The sequence below is a fragment of the Jaculus jaculus genome, chromosome 7 (assembly GCF_020740685.1).
Source record: "Jaculus jaculus isolate mJacJac1 chromosome 7, mJacJac1.mat.Y.cur, whole genome shotgun sequence".
Classification (NCBI taxonomy): Eukaryota; Metazoa; Chordata; class Mammalia; order Rodentia; family Dipodidae; genus Jaculus; species Jaculus jaculus.
The window spans coordinates 4,129,360-4,145,019 of NC_059108.1; the positions used below are offsets into that span (position 1 = coordinate 4,129,360).

Below are 15,660 nucleotides of genomic sequence, written 5' to 3' on the forward strand. Positions count from 1 at the left end.
TTTTGCTTTTAAGTCAGGGCTGCCTCCATGGCACCCAGAGCTAGCTACCTTGTCCCAGAGGGACAGCAAAGATGAGCTTTATCTGACCCTCGCTCTCTGTCCCTCATACCAGCTTGAGTTCAGCCACCCAAGAGAGCCCAGAGATACAGCTGTCATTGTTCCCAGACGTCACTACAGAGTGAGGGCCACTCCTGCTGAGAGCACAGCCTCACCTTGACTTCAGGTGGGGAAACTGAGACCCTGACGCTGGAAGGGATGGATGTGGACACTGTCAGCCAGTGCCTCGGCCTCTGTCCCCTCACAAAGCATACAGCAACCTGTTCTGGGACTGCAAGGACCCCATGGTCCTTGCCCCATGCACACATCTCCAGCCAGGACGCCTGGGGAGATGGACCCCACAGGCAAGGGGCACCAGCCTACCTCGGCACATCCTGCCACCACGGGCATTAGGATGAAGGCATAAGCCTTCTATCAGCTCTCCTGAGGGTCTCAGTGGGCAGGGCAAACAGAACACTCCCCACAGAGGAGGTCCAACACCCCCCACGGTCCCTTTCAAGCCTCACTACAGCGCTGGCAAGGCTCTGGGACACAAACAGCGCCACCGGGTGACGAGACGAGAAGCCACACACAGAAGGTGCTCCAGAAAGCCCGGCCCTGGCCCCCCCCTTGCTTCTCTGGACATGGACTCCCAGAGTAGAGTCGTGAAGAGCAGATAGAAGTGAGACCCAGGTGACGCAGTCATGAGGACTCCGAAGATGGGCTCATTGCTCCACCCTTTGCCCAGGGTTGATCCCCTTCAGCCCTTGCCTGCCATGCCTATCAGTGGGCATGCTGCGGTGGCCCACTGGCAAATTGCCCAGGCCCTCCACTGGGGTTGCTGGGTGGGCCTTTCTATAAGAAAGGACACAGAGGCGGAGTAGAAATGACTGTGTATTCCCTGGTTACAAAGCGGGGCTGTGGCAGTCACCAGCGTCCGGTGGGTCAGCAGACGAGCAGAGCCTCATCATCACTGGCCTCCAATGTTGGGGAACTATGTGGTGGGGGGCTTCTGCAGACCCCCAGTGGCTCTGGTGAGTGGGGATCCTGGGTGCTACTGGCAGTGCAAGCCTGGGGTTCCTGGGCCAAGCAGGGATCAGGAGGTGTGTCCACAGGGGCTGAGCTATCCTCCAGAGGGTCCCTACAGGCCTTTCTGTCCTTGTCCGTCGGCCTGTACTCTGGGTCTTGCAGGCCTGACGACGGGGGCAGCGCTGAAGGCCCCACTTCTGACGCATGACCAGGACCACTGGGAGGCCCATCCGCAGTAGCCCTGGGGTTGTCTGTGTCTGTATGGGATCCTGGGGGATCCGGGGGAGCCCCAGATGCTGGCTGGAGGAGTCCATCACCCAGTACAGTCTGTGAGGCGCGTGCAGCTGTCAGCAGCGGGATCTGGCCTCGAGGTGCCCGCGGCCGGTGAAAGAGCCGGTTCCAGAGGCGGCCGAGCCTGCGGCGAGACGGGCCCCGGCGGGAAGCGTGCCGGCGCATCTGCCGCCGCATGGCCGTGCGAAGGTTCTGCAGCACCGAGGCCTGTGGGAGAGGGCAGCAGCTAAGGGGGTGGCCAGGCACTCGGGAGTAAAGGTCAGCAACCCTGCGTGAGGCCAAGTTGTATCCACTGTACCTGCCATGGTCCTCCTGAGTCCCCTTCCTTTGACCACCCCAGCCCTGCTAGACGCTGGGCCTCCTGATGCTCACAGTCCTCCGAGGCCCAGTAGGTAGCCTGGAGCCTGGGGAGCCGCACCGCTGCCGGAACTCACCTGGGACGCACTGTAGACGGGGAAGTCCTCCACGGGCGGGATGAGGCCCTGCGCGATGAGCTGCCCGTAGGATGGGGGTGCCTCCCGCCGCACGAACTCGGCCTCCAGGCGTGTCATCTGGGTCTCGAAGGCCCTGAAAGCCATGATTGGAAGAACTGTGACAAAGACCCATCACAGCAACAGGACTCGGGGACCCCTCCCCCCCACACACACACCTTGCCACCAGAATCCCAAGATACGCCCGGAACACACCAGTGCGGTCCTCGCACGTCCGAATGACCTGAAGCCCGGTTTGGAAACCAGCAGCTTCTCTCCGGGGGAACCGCAGGCGCCAGGGCACCCACCTGTACTCCTGCGTGCGCAGCGAGTAGAGCTTGAAGGCGCAGCCCAGGGCGATGACGAGCAGCAGCCCGCACACCAGGCTGCCGATGAGGGCGGCCGTGATGACCTTGCGGGGCACCGCGGCCAGGCAGCCGTGCTCGTCGCTGCCGTCCTGGCAGTCCTCCTGGCCGTCACAGCGCCACGTCTCAAAGATGCACAGGTTGGTGCCACAGTGGAAGGTGCCCGGCTGGCAGGAGAAGCAGTTCTTCTCGTCGGCACCGTCGGGGCAGCTCTTCTGGTTGTTGCAGCGGTCGCCAGGTGCGTAGCACAGGCCGCTGCCACCCTCGCAGGGGTACTGGTCCGGTGGGCAGGCTGGGCAGCCCTGCTCGTCCCGGCCACTGGCACAGTGCCACCAGCCGTCACAGCGCTGCGGCTCGGAGAAGCAGCCCTGGTCCTCAGTGCCCCCGTCGCTGCGGCTCCCGCAGGGCTGCTCCCACGGGAGGCAGTAGCCCTTCACCTGGTAGGTGGCGTTGAAGCCGTGCCCGGCACTGCGGGCGCGGGCATGGTAGGCCACCGTGAGGCGGCCCTGCGCGGCCTCCAGGCTCACGGGCCTGTGGTTGCTGCGGTAGGAGAGCGTCTGCAGCAGCCGGTCCCCGCGCTCGCCCAGGCCCTCGAACACCTGCACGTAGTCGTCGTAGCCCAGCCGCAGCTCCAGCTGCAGCAGCACGCGCCGCGGGTCCTGCGTGTCCACAAGCCACGTGCAGTGCAGGTCCGACGGCCCGCGGGCGGCGCCGAACAGGTCCGGGGAGGCGAAGGAGCCGTAGAAGCTGCCCAGCCTCCGGCCACATGCCAGGTCGGGGCACCCCGCCTCGTCCGAGCCGTCGCCGCAGTCCTGCGTGCCGTCACAGCGCCGCTCGGCCGGCAGGCAGCGGGTGGAGCGCGCCCCACTGCAAGGGAAGGTGCCCCCGGGGCACAGGCTACCGGGCGGCTCGGAGGCCGGGGCCGAGCAGTTGCCCTCGTCCGAGCCGTCTCCACACTCATCCATGGCGTTGCACTGCCACGGGCCCGGCAGGCACTTGCCGTTGTCACAGCGGAACTCGTCCGTCTGGCAGGACACCTGGCCCAGCTTGCCTGGGGGCAAAGAGGTCGAAGTAGGTAATGGGGGACAGCAGAGCCACCCCCCCCCCCGCCGAGGCCCCGAGCAGGCAAATGGGTCCCCATCCTGACTAGGCCACGTACGGGCAGAGACTTCTGGAATGACGGGCCCAGTTCAGTCCCCAAGCTCGGCGTAGAGGGAGAGGTTCAAATCCACCTCTAGCCACACTTGGGAAGTGGGGCCAGTGACTGGACAGGCTCCAAGGCCCCTCACGACAGCAGCATGACGGCCAGCCCCACCCCACCCTGTGGCTGGCAGCGCCGGCCACGGACGCTCCTGAAGGGAGCTGAGGTCGGTGAAGGGCGAGACCCTAACCCACGTGTGGGCCTCGGCGCCTGCCCACATCCCCGTCTCACTGAGTAACCTGCATTACCTCGGATGTAGGAGAGGCGGAAGCCCTGGGCCTGGCCAGAGCTGGAGGCATCCGAGTGGAAGAAGATCCAGACGTGGTCGCGGGCCGAGATGAAAGCGGGCGGGATGGCCGAGCCGCAGAGCCGGAAGGCCTCCTGGCGAGGGGGAGCTGCGGGGCCCAGCAGGAGCCAATCCAGGGAGCACTGGTGGGACTCCTCCACATCAAAGTTGCGGAAACTTCAGGGCAGAGGGGACCGTGGAAAGGAGTAGGCGAGCTGGCACTCGTGGCAAGGACAGCCAGCTGCGTTCTGCCCACTGCCCTTCCCCGTGCCTCCCGGCTGCTCTGCCCACCGCACCTCCTCTACCGAAACCCTGGCCTGGATTCCATGCCAGCCTGGCCTCAAGCCAAGACATAGGGTACCTCTACCACCTCAAAGGAGCTAGACCTTGCCCACCAGCTCCCAGGGCTCCCCAGAAGAGGTTCAGTACAGGAAGAGACCCAGGTCAGGGCTGCTAGTCAGTGGACCTGGGCACAGTCACATGCCTGTGTGCGCTCACACACGCACACATGCTTACAGCTCACACATGGTCACACGTCTCGTGGGTGTTTGCTCCTGTGTTCCTCTGCACCCACCGGTGCTCACACGCACACACTCACACGTGTCCTTCGTGCCTGCCCAGACGAGGGAGGCAACTGCACGTGTGTGCTCACACACAGATACCTGTCCACACCCGCGTGTCCTCTACCCCCGCCAGTCACGCACACGTGTGCGTACGGCCTTCCTGACGCCCAGGGCCTACCTGATGGTGATCATGTCCCCACGGTCACCCTGGATGTACCAGCTGCAGTTGGTGCCTGGCGGGTAGTTGAGAGGCCAGGCCGGGCTGTAGATGACGCCTCGCCGTTCCGTGTGCTGCTCCAGCTTCCCGCTGCAGGCAGCTGTGGGGACAGGAGGCCGAGAAAGGCCTGCTCATCTCTGGGTGGGGAGCACGTTTGGCTTGCACAGACCCCCGCCCTTATGGCGGGATCAAGTCCAGACAGTGGTGACCATGGACAAGGGCAAGGCTACCACTTGAGTCTCACAGAAGTCACGGAGGAGCCACCTGGACTCAGGTGTCGAGCCCTGCACAGAACGGGCACACTGCACCCCTCCCGCAGGGTGGAGAGCAAGACACCCACCCCCCTTGGCCACCGGCATTGCGATGTAAGGCCTCGGGACTTCCGCTCAGTGGCAAATTCTGCCAGGCCTACTCGGGCAATCTTGTTGGGGTCCCCTGCCTGCCTCTGTAGACCTCAGGCCCAGGAGCCGCCGGATATGTATTTAGTTTAGTCAGCACCTTCTGTGCACCAAGCAAAGCCGGCAGAAATGCTGAGTGAGCCAAGGCCAAATCCCGGCCCTGGCTGGAATGGAAGGGAGCAGGCAGACTTGATGCAGAGCGGGTGGAGGAAAGGAAGGTGGCACTGTGTGCAGACCTGGCGGGAGGTGCAGGCCAGGTCCGAAGACACCCTGAATGAAACTGGGGTTTTATCTTGGATGTTTGTGAGAAGATACTGGAGGCAGATGTCCTAGCCAGTTGAGGAAACAGGCTCCGAGAGGATGAGCAGCCCTCAGTGAGCAGGCATTTGCAGAGCACTGCCCGGATGTGGTGTCAGGGACGAGAATACAATCACCATCAGCCAGAGTGACAGAAGCCCAGCACACCGTCGGCCTCACAGCCCACCAGCTGCGGCCTCTGCTCCCCAGCTGCATCCACCCAGCCAGCGTGAAGGCCCAAAGCCGGGGCAGTACAGTGACCCCCCTGCCCTGAGGTACGAACCCCGCCAAGGGCCAGGCAGGGCATCTGTGCACTTGACTGCGCCCCTCTCGTGGCCTCCCCGTACCACCACCACCACCACAAGCCCGCTACTCTGGTTTATCAGATGCGGCCTGAGATGAAGGCAGGCCCAGTTTCACAGATGTGGGCACCGAGGCTCAGAGAAATGAGCAGCTCTTTCCCCAAGTCCACTGTCAACCTCCCACTACAGCAGCTGCTTCTGTTGTCCTAGATGTCCCCTGCAGCCGCCAGCAAGATGGGGCTCGAGAACAGGACAGCGGCTGAAAGCAGGAACAGCTGCGGTGCCTCCCATGAACTTAGGAAGAGCACACATCCTCCTGTCTGTCTGTCCCCCAGCCCTCACTCGGGAGATTTTTCTCCATTGCCCTCCAATCGCACTTACTCACTCCTACTCAGCTTCTTCTCTCTGAAGTCCCTTCTATTTTAAAAATATTTTTTATTCCTTTATGAGACAGAGGAGGGGGAGAATAAATGGGCACATCTGGGTCTCTGGCCACTGTAAATGAACTCTAGACACATGCACCACCATGTGGGTCCCGGGGAGTCAAACCTAGGTCTTTAGGCTTTGCACACAAGAGCCTTAACCGCTAAGCCATCTCTCCAGCCCTGAAGTCCCTTCTTTTTATTTTTATCTATTTATCTGAGAGAGAGTGGGAGAGAGAAAGAGAGAGAGAATGGGCACGCCAGGGCCTCCAGCCCCTGCAAACAAACTCCAGATGCATGTGCCACCTTGTGCATCTGGCTTACATGGGACCTGGGGAATTGAACCGGGGTCCTTTGGCTTTGCAGGCAAGCGCCTTAACTGCTAAGCCATCTCCCCAGCCCCTATGTCCCTTGTTAATGAAAACCATTCACCAGGCCATGCCCAACAAAGCACCCATCCTCCACCCCTCTTCCCCAGCTTTTGCCACACTATGATTCCCCCCCATTCCTGGGATTATTCAGTGGCAAGCTCCCAGGAGAGTGCAGGCTGGGGTGCCCTGGCCAAACTCACTGTCCCCAGGGGACCACATGCTGCCTGACACGCAGTGGGAGCCCAGTGTGAACCTCTGATGGTCATTTCCTTCCCTGCTGAGCGTCCTCGGGCACAAGCTGGGAGTGGGTAACAGCAGTTCTGCTGGGAGCTAGATATCCAGCCCTGCAATGTGGTCAACCTACCAGCAGCTCACAGTCACATCAAAGAGAGGGTCAGAAATGCCCCCTTCATCACTAGGCGTGATGGCACACAACAGTGATGCCAGCGCTCAGGAGACTGAAGCAGGATGGTCATGAGTTTGAGACTAGCCTAGGCTACACAGTGAATTCCAGGCCAGCCCTATCTCCAAAAGGAAAGTTGAGGAAGAGAAAGAGGAACTGGAAGAGGAAGAGAAGAAGCTGGAGGAGGAGGAGAGGGAAGAAGGGAGGAAGGAAGGGAAGGAGAAACTAGTATTACTTCTGGGACTGGACAGATGGTTAGTGGTGAAGGCACTTGCTTCCAAAGCCAAAGGACCTGCATTCAATTCTCCAGGACCGACGTAGGCCATATGCACAAGGTGGCACATGCATCTGGAGTTCATTTGCAGCGGCTGGCATACCTATTCTCTCTCTCTCTCTAATAAATAAATAAAAATAAAGAAATACTACTTTTGTCCCTAATGCAAAGCTGATCATCCCTAGAGCCCCAAGAGTCCCAACTCTGCAAAGTGCACACCTGCCCCTGGACGCGGCCTCCCACACTTTGGATGCCTCACCGAGGACTTGGGAACAACACTCTTGGTCCCCAGCCCAGGTGGGCAAGTGCCAAGCAACCGAGTAACGTGCTCAACCCAACACGCCCAGTGCTCCCAGCCGGGGCTGGTGGTGAAGCCAGCCAAGGGGATCTCGCAGATTTCGGTGCCACTCTGGTATGCCCTGAGAGATTTCTCCTTCCGGAAGGTTTGGGGCTGAGGGCTCCTGGACAGGGAGGGTCCTGGGGAGACTGCAGGCGCCTCTTTCCCCCATCTTCAGGGTAAAGCAGTGGAAACCCCGAGCCCCTGGGTCAGCAGAGCCCTGAGGTGGCACCGAGCTCTCTTCATGCCTCAGCCAGAGCCCTGGCACCTCAACGCCTGTATCTGCCCATTTGTTCAGGGGCTGGGTGGCCTGTCTGACCAGGTGACTGGGCCCCTGCCATCCCAACCTCTTGTCCCAGCTCTACCACACGCCATCACCGTGGGAACCCAGCCCTTCCTCAGAGCCTTCCACCTCAGGGCCTCTGTCAACTGCTTGCTCTTTTTCACAGGGACTATGATTCTGCAGCCACCAGCCACAACAAGAGGGAGACTGGGTCTGTGTGGGAGCTGGGAGCTCTGTAAGGGCTCTTGACTGGACATCCCTTGGCAAAAGGCCTGGAGGATGCCAGCTCAGCCCATCTGCCCCCAACCCCACTCTTGTGTGCGCATGCTCTCTCCCTCTCCCTCTCCCCGTCGCCCCTCCCCCGACACACTCTCTCTCTCTCTCTCTCTCTCTCTCTCTCACACACACACACACACACACACACACACACACACACACACACACCCTCATCTACCCCAATGCACTAACTCAGGGCCCAGACCTGGGCTACAGTAAGGCTAATATACCCAGTCCCAGGGGCTGGACAGATGGCTTAGTGGTGAAGGCACTTGTCTGCAAAGCCAAAGGACCGAGATTCAACTCTCTGGGACCCACATAAATCCAGATGCAGAAAGTGGTGTATGTGTCTGGAATTTTGTTTGCAGAGGCTAGAGACTATCTGTGTCTTTCTTGCTCAAATAAATAATTAAATAAATAATATTATTAGAAAAACAGTCCCAGGGCCCACTGCCAGATGTACCCTTCTGCACTGGGCCTCAGCTTGTCCACCTGTAAAATGGAGTCTGTGCATGGTGCTTGTCTCAGTGGGATGGGTGGGAAATCGGGAGAGTGACGAGCTCAAGGCAGCATTCATGGGATGGGGGATGGGAGAGCAGCCAAAGGAACAAGGCTGTCTGCAGGGACGCCCCATGAGAAGTGAGCATGTGGCAGAGTATGTTAGGGTGGGTGGGCTTAGCAGAGATTGAAGGCCTGTGTATTTGGGGGATACTGATGCAAGAGAGGGCACTGTGGGGTCCTGGAGAGGTCTGTCTGAGTGTGAAGTGGAGGAGAGCTGCCTTTGCTCTAGCACAGGATTGCCCTGGCCCTCTGTGGCCAGCTAAGTGGAAAGATGGGACACTTTCATGGGCAGTGTCCTTTACTGGTCCAAAGCACTGGCAAGCCTTCCTGAGAAGACGGAAGCAAGGCCTGATGGAGTACAGGTGCAGGTGCAATTGCCAGAGCCATCAATGCCCTGGACAACCCTCCTGGCATAATGTGACAACAGAAAGCCAAGCCCCAACCCCTGGAGGTCAGCAACAAGGAGCCTGAGAGACCTGAAGTCCTGACCGCTGACAAAAGCCACCATGAGGCCAGGGACAGATGGCTTCCTCTCTCGGGCCCTGTGAGTCAGCTGTGACCGCGCAGCATTGCTTCTGCAGTGGGAAACAGGCGTCACCTCTCACTAGCCTCAGGGCTGGCCCGGGGCTCATATCTGTAAGATGTCAACTTCCTCTTGTTACCCCCAACCCCGCACCCCCACCTTCCTGCACTTCACCCTGGTCACGGGGACCTCAGCCAGGCAGCCTTTTCCTGGAAAAGGGGATGGGAACATGGGGCTGTCTGTCCTCTATGGCCTGGGCTGGTTTAATGCTGAGTGAAGCAGGGCTCTGGGCCACCAGCCTTGGTCAGCAGAGGAAGCAAGGCTGCAGAAAGCACAGAGCTGGGGTGCAGGAGGTGTCATGAGGACAGAGCCGCGGTCTTCAGGTCAGGCCGGGCGACCAGCCTCTACAGATCCCCCTTCCCCAGCCCTGTGAGCACAGCAGCCAGAGGCCCTTCCTCTAAACTTTCTTCATTCTAATACCCGAGACGCCTTCGGGGCGAGCCGGGCTGGCTGGCAGCGCACAGGTCTGGAGACAGGCTCTCTCTATGGAGCCCAGACCAGCCTAGAGCTCCCTCTGTTACCCACGCTGGCCTCAAACTTGCAATCCTCCTGCCTCGGCCGCCCCAGTACCTGGATCACTGGCATGCACCACCATGCCCAGCACTTTCATACCTTTTTAGAGTTGGGCTGAATTAGCAAGAGATGGTGAGGCTTATTGGGCGTGTCAATTATAAAACAGGGTCCCTTACTGTCCCATCACAAAACTCTTCATTCTTCGATGTGGATGGGGAGTGACAGCCCCTCGGAAATGAAGACTCCCCTCCTCCACCTCCTAACAGTCTCTGCCGTGCTTGGCACAAGGCCAGAGCCCAAAGATGGTCATCAGATGGCCAGGCAACACTGGCAGGCAGGAAGCCAGCACAGGAGTTCTCACTGTGTTTTCTTACGCCCTGTGTGCACTGCAGGCCAAAGCCACCCCGCTTCTGCCAGTTCTCTCGCCTTCCTCTAGATGTGTGTCCTGATCCACCCACGTCCGGACGCTCACACGGCAGCCAGTACTCTCCCTCCCCACCCACCCTAACCTTGACACCCCACCAAGACCAGCCAGGCATCCAGAGCCTGTCCTTAGCCACGCCCTTGAAATCATTCAAAGGGGTCACTTCTGAGCTGCCTAAGCTCTCAATCTACCTGCTGCTGCCCTGGAAACCCCAACAAAGATTTGGGGCTCTGCTTTCCCTCATCCCAAGACCGCAGAACTGAGCTGTGATGGAAAGTCTTCTATTTTTCTTTTCTTTTCTCTTTGTTTAATTGTTTTATACTAGGGCTTGAACCTAGGGCCTCTAGACAAGGGCTCTACCACTGAGCCATGCCCCTAGCCCCTCACTGTGGATTCTAGACAAGAGCTCTCCCACTGAGCTACATCCCTTTCCTTGTTTTTGTTTGGAGTTTTGTTTTTTTGGTTTTAATAAATCTTGTTGTTGATTTGAGATAAAGTCTCAGTGAAGTTGTCCAAGCTGGCTGTGAACTCATTCTGTAGCCCAGAGCAAGTCTTGACTTTCTATCATCCTGTATCAGCTTCCCAAATAGCTGGGATTCCAGGTTTTTATTGCCAAGCACAAGTGGAAAGCCAAAAACAAAAATTTGGGGGATTGGGAAGAGCTGGAAAGATGGCTCAGCAGTTAAAGGTGTTTGTTTGCAAACCCTGCCAGCCCAGGATTCAATTTCCCCAGCCACCCATGTAAAGCCAGACACAAAAAGTGGCACAAGGATCTGGCATTCATTTGCAGCAGCAACAGCCCCGTGCAAACCCATTTCCCCCACCACACACATGCTAATAAATAAATAATTTTTTAAAAAAGTAAGCCAGGCGTGGTGGCACACACCTTTAATCCCAGCACTTGGGAGGCAGAGGTAAGAGGATCGCCAGGAGTTTGAGGCCACCCTGAGACTACATAGTCAATTCCAGGTCAGCCTGGGCTAGAGTGAGACCCTACCTTGAAAAATCAAAATAAATTAATTAATTACTTAAATAAAAAGAAAGTTTAAAAAAAAAAGTAAAAAGAGGGCTGGAGAAATGACTTAGCAGTTAAGGCATATGCCTGCGAAGCCTAAGGACTCAGGTTCGATTCCCCAGGTCCCACATAAGCCAGATGCACATGATGGCACATGCATCTGGAGTTCATTTGCAGTGGCTAGAGGCCCTAGTGTGTCTCCTCTCTCTCTCTGTCTCTCTCTCTGTCTCTCTCTTTCCCTCTCTTTCCCTCTCTCTCTCTCTGTGTCTCTAATAAATAATTTTTTTTTTTAGGGAAAAACAATCTTTTTTAGCTTTTTTCACTGGCAATGACACATCCGCGGCAGCGTGAGTCTTGCTGCCGTAAGTTAAGTCCCAGGTATTATTTGATACAGAGAAGCAACGCAAAGGCATCAAACGGCCCTCAGGAGCCCACAGCCCACCAATTGTACAGGGAGGTTGGGAGTGCTCGGGGGGAGCAAGCCACTGCATGCCAGATGCCGCACTAAGCACATAGCTGTCATGGGCCCTAACCCCCAGGTTTGAGGTGGTCTGATGCTCTGCCCCTTTTGCAGGAGAGGAAACTGAAGCTGTCCCAAAGCCAAGCAGCTCCTTGGTGACACTGAAAAGATGCCCAAGCAGGTTATCCAACAAGAGACCTGCTGGCCACAGGGTGGAGCCCAGGACTAAAGGTCCTCAGAGGTCATGAGCCCAGAAAGGCCGGTGGGGGTGGGGGGCTTACTCACCTAAGGCAGGAACAGCGCTGCTGAGCCTCCCAGTGAGAAACAGATTCACTGTGAGAGACACAGAGAGGGGTCAGTGGGGGGGCAGTGGCTCGCCAAGGTCCCAGGCACCTGCCGCAAACTAGTGGTAGCTGATGCAGGAACCCAGGCCACCACAGGCAAAGTCAGAGCTGATCCTCCTCATCCCACCAAGCACTACCAGGACTCTCCCTCGCTCCCATGTGGTCCTCTTGGACTAGGCAGAGGCTGAGGCATCCGGCGCTCTGAGGACAGCCCTAGCACACCGGCAGCTTGCTAGCCCGGCCTGTCACCCCAACTCACCTCACTCCTGCCTTGGAGCTAGAGGCCTCCCTGTGGGCTTGGGGTCATGCAAAACATAGGCTCAACCCAAATGGGGGCCCTGCCTATCAGGAGGGGGGCTGCCACCACCTTGAAGGGCTTCCTCCCTCCAAGGGCCTTTGCCAACCAGGTCCCCCAGCCAGCAGCTGGGCAGGGAGAGCTCTGACCCGCTCCCACTCTACAGGGCGCTCAGCTAGTGTTGTGACAGTACTGTCCTAATTCCTGCACCGCGCTGGCCTGGAAAAAAAAATCCTCCTGCAACCTCCTGAAGTGCCCAGCCACACAGGGCATCTTTTCACTTTAGGGGCTCCCGTTAGAAAGAGGATCTAGACCAGATGAGAAGCAAATCCAACTTTGGGGGGCTCCCCTCCCCTACTGAAGATGCAAAGGGCATCCTTGGAGCAGCTCGGAGAAGCAGGGCCTCTACTGAGCCCAGACATGCCCATCGGACCCAGGGGTGTCTGACCTCACCCCAGAACACAGCAGCAGTTCAGGACCTTCCAGAATCCCCTTGCCGCCACCAGCCTGGACATTAAGTCCCTAGTCAGACCAGCAACCACGGCCTTCCCCTAGATTCCACCCTTTCTCATTCTGGGTGGGGGAGGGGGCAGATGAGGGTGACAGCTTAAAACGAAGGAGGTTTTCCCAGTGTGTCCCCACAGTGGCTTCAGTGAGCCTGTCAGAGCCCTCAACAATGACATCACAGGGTGTCCCCTAATGACCCTAGCTTCGAAGGGCCTCCCTTCTTCATCGAGGTAAATAAAAGAGCCATGTGAGTTGAGGATTTAACCCCCTCCTGCCGCACATGGCCCTGAGAAGGTGAATAGAAAAAAAAAAAATCCTGGACAGGGGAGGAGCTGCCAGCTCAGGTGTGAGGCCTAGCAGGTCACTAGCCCTCCCAGGGACTAACTAACTCTCCATCCCTCTCCCTCGCCCTCTCTCTCTCCCACAGGCCGGAGCAGGCCCACCACCTTGTGGGTCTGGGAACACACAAAGGGAAAATGAGTCATTCTCGCAGCTGCCCCGTGCACCCTCCGTCTTTGGCCAGCACTCGGGCCCACCCCGTGTCCAGACAGGAAACAGTTCCTGCTTGGGCGGGTGGGGAGGCAGCGGTCCGGGCCTTTGTCCACCTCTCGGGAGGCCCCGGGCGCCCCCAGAGGGGGGCTAAGCTGCCAGCAGCTCCTGCGGGAAGCGTGGGGCAGCTCCGAGGCTGAAGCCGGGCGCACGGAGGATGCTGCGGACCCGGCGCCGGGGCCAGCGCCGTGCGGGCGCAGGTGGCGCTGGTGGCGGGCGGGGAAGCGCGGAGCTGCGGGCTTGGAGACCCCGACCCGGCCCCGGACCGCGCCAGGCCTGCGCGGCCCACTCACCCAGGCAGACGACGGCCAGCTGCGCCCGGGCGCCCGGCGCCCCCTCTGGCCCGGAGGACGCCCGGTTCTCCATGCCAAGCCGGTGCCCTGGGGCCGGGGTGGGCACGGCGGCGGCGGCGGCGGCGGTGCAGGGCCGCAGCGCGCGGGGCCACCTCGGCCGCGGCGTCACGACCCCCGCCCGCCGCCGTCCCCGAGCCCCAGGCCCCGCCGCGCGGAGGCCGGCCGGAGCGCGGGCACCCCCGGCGCGCCCATAGCCCCCGCTGGAGCCGCGGCAGGGGGACCGATGCGTCGGCGGCGGGCTCGTCGGTGCTCCCGCCCGGCCCCGCGCCCGGAGCCCGGAGCCGCGCCAGCCACGTGACGCGCCCGCCGAGCCGCAGTGGCGCTGGCAGGGGCGGGTGCAGGCGGCTGGGGCGGGCCGGGGGCGCACGCCCCGCCTCCGGTGCTGGACAGCTCCGCGCGCGGCCCGGCTCCGGCCTTTGACCCCCGACGCTCTCTGACGCCTAGACCTAGGGTCCCCTGGGTCCCTCCTGGAAATCGCGGTCGGGGGAGAGAGGAGCGAGGGGCTCAATGGGAGGTGGGGAGGCACAGAGGGGGCTGCGCAGGGGACCTGAAGGTAACACTGCGCAGAGGTGCAGGCGCACCTGTGGTCCTGAGGTGTCCCCTTCCCACTCCTCTGTCCTCCTCCTTTGCACGGCCATCCTATCTCAAAGATGACTCTTGGGGCTGGAGGGATGGCCTAGCGGTTAAGGCGCTTGCCTGTGAAGCTCAAGGACCCACGTAAGCCAGATGTACAAGGTGGCACATGCATCTGGAGTTCTTTACAGTTGCCGGAGGACCTGGCATGCTCATTCATTCATCCTCCCTCCCTCTCTCCCTCTCTCTCTCAAATAAAATAATATCTTAAAACATTTTTTAAAGATGACTTGTAATCAAATATATATATATTTATAAGGCCGGGCATGGTGGCGCACGCCTTTAATCCCAGCACTCGGGAGGCAGAGGTAGGAGTATCACAGTGAGTTCGAGGCCACCCTGAGATTACAGTTAATTCCAGGTCAGCCTGGGCCAGAGTGAGACCCTACCTCGAAAAATCAAAAAAAAAAAAAAAGAACAGATGGCTTGTAAAAGCCAGGCGGGTGGTGGTCCGATATGGCTCCACACCCTCACCCCGAGAGGAGTCCGGAGACCAGACCCACCCTCCCAGGCATCCCGGCGTCCACTCACCATCCTCACCGGAGCTAGGGAATGGCCAGGAGGCTCTCCAGGCTGCTGTCCAGCAAGCTGCCAACTAAGGGGTTGAGTCCAGAAGAGAAAGAAACTAGAATAGACGGTCAGGGCAACTAAGCAGGATCCCGGGGTCAAGCAGGGTCACGTCTCCTGATGCTGAATCAGAGCTTCCCAAAGGCCACCGGCCTGGGGACGCTCCATCCTAGTGGGCCTGGCCTCCATGCACGCGTGAGTGAGTGGGGTGCGTTCACACAGGCACCCCTGCCTGGGAGACAGTCTGAAGACTGAGCAGAACTAGTGGTCCCATTGTGGACACTGTAACTCACTCCACTGCAGCGACCTTTAAGAAGAAAGGGACCCTTCGTTTTTGTATTTTCTTCTTCTGATACTTTTGGTGATTGTTTTTTTCCAAAACAGACGTCTTCAGAGAGTATGAAAAGATAATGAGATACATTCCTGACCTCCAGAATAGAGTACTAGCCTACATGTTATTTGCTTTCAAAATTGCCCCAGCCTTTGACTGTCCACAACCAGGCACATTTACACAAATGTTCACTGGCATAAGTGCCCTGCGTAGGAGCCTCTGCAATTTTGTCCCCACACAGTAAGCTGCCTACTTTAATGTACGTTTTGCACATTACGCCTGAGTCCAAGGACTGAGGTCAATGCCATAGGAAGACCTCTCTTAAGGCCAAAGGAAAATGTGGGCCTACGTCAAATAATCCTCCCATATGTTGAATCAAGTGGGAAGTATTAATAAAAACTCCGAGCTTGGCATGGTGACATACATCTTTAATCCCAGCACTCCAGAGGCTGAGGTAGGAAGATCACTGTGAGTTTGAGGTCAGCCTGGAAATACAGAGTGAGTTCCAGGTCAGTCTGGGATAATGAGACTCTACCTCGAAAAAGAACAACAATAACAAAAAAGAAAGAAAGAAAGAAATCTGTGCATGCCTGGTGACCTCAGACCTATGACTGTCCCCATGCATAATACTGCAGGGCCACAAAACACACAACTGGCACTCTTTGTAGCAGCTCTTTCTAAAACTTTTTAAATTTTTTTTTGTT

General features: G+C 58.6%; 1 protein-coding gene across 1 annotated transcript; it reads right to left on the reverse strand.

Annotated features, from left to right (window-relative positions):
• Positions 1-917: 917 nt before the first annotated feature.
• Positions 918-13,463, reverse strand: Lrp3 (LDL receptor related protein 3). The gene is made up of 7 exons (XM_045154606.1): positions 13,366-13,463; positions 11,663-11,710; positions 4,420-4,558; positions 3,641-3,855; positions 2,135-3,242; positions 1,791-1,923; positions 918-1,563 (listed from the first exon to the last, which is right to left on the reverse strand). The coding sequence occupies exons 1-7, from the start codon at positions 13,436-13,438 to the stop codon at positions 982-984; spliced, it is 2,298 nt and encodes a 765-aa protein (XP_045010541.1). The 5' UTR covers positions 13,439-13,463; the 3' UTR covers positions 918-981.
• Between the last annotated feature and the right edge of the window lie 2,197 nt (positions 13,464-15,660).

Coding starts and splice junctions, on each gene's coding strand:
- Lrp3 (XM_045154606.1), bottom strand. CDS start 13,438: ATGGAGAACCGGGCGTCCTCCGGGCCAGAGGGGGCGCCGGGCGCCCGG. Junction 3,243..3,640: donor CCGCCTCTCCTACATCCGAG/GTAATGCAGGTT, acceptor CTTTGCCCCCAG/GCAAGCTGGGCCAGGTGTCC. Junction 1,924..2,134: donor CTGCGCACGCAGGAGTACAG/GTGGGTGCCCTG, acceptor CATGGCTTTCAG/GGCCTTCGAGACCCAGATGA.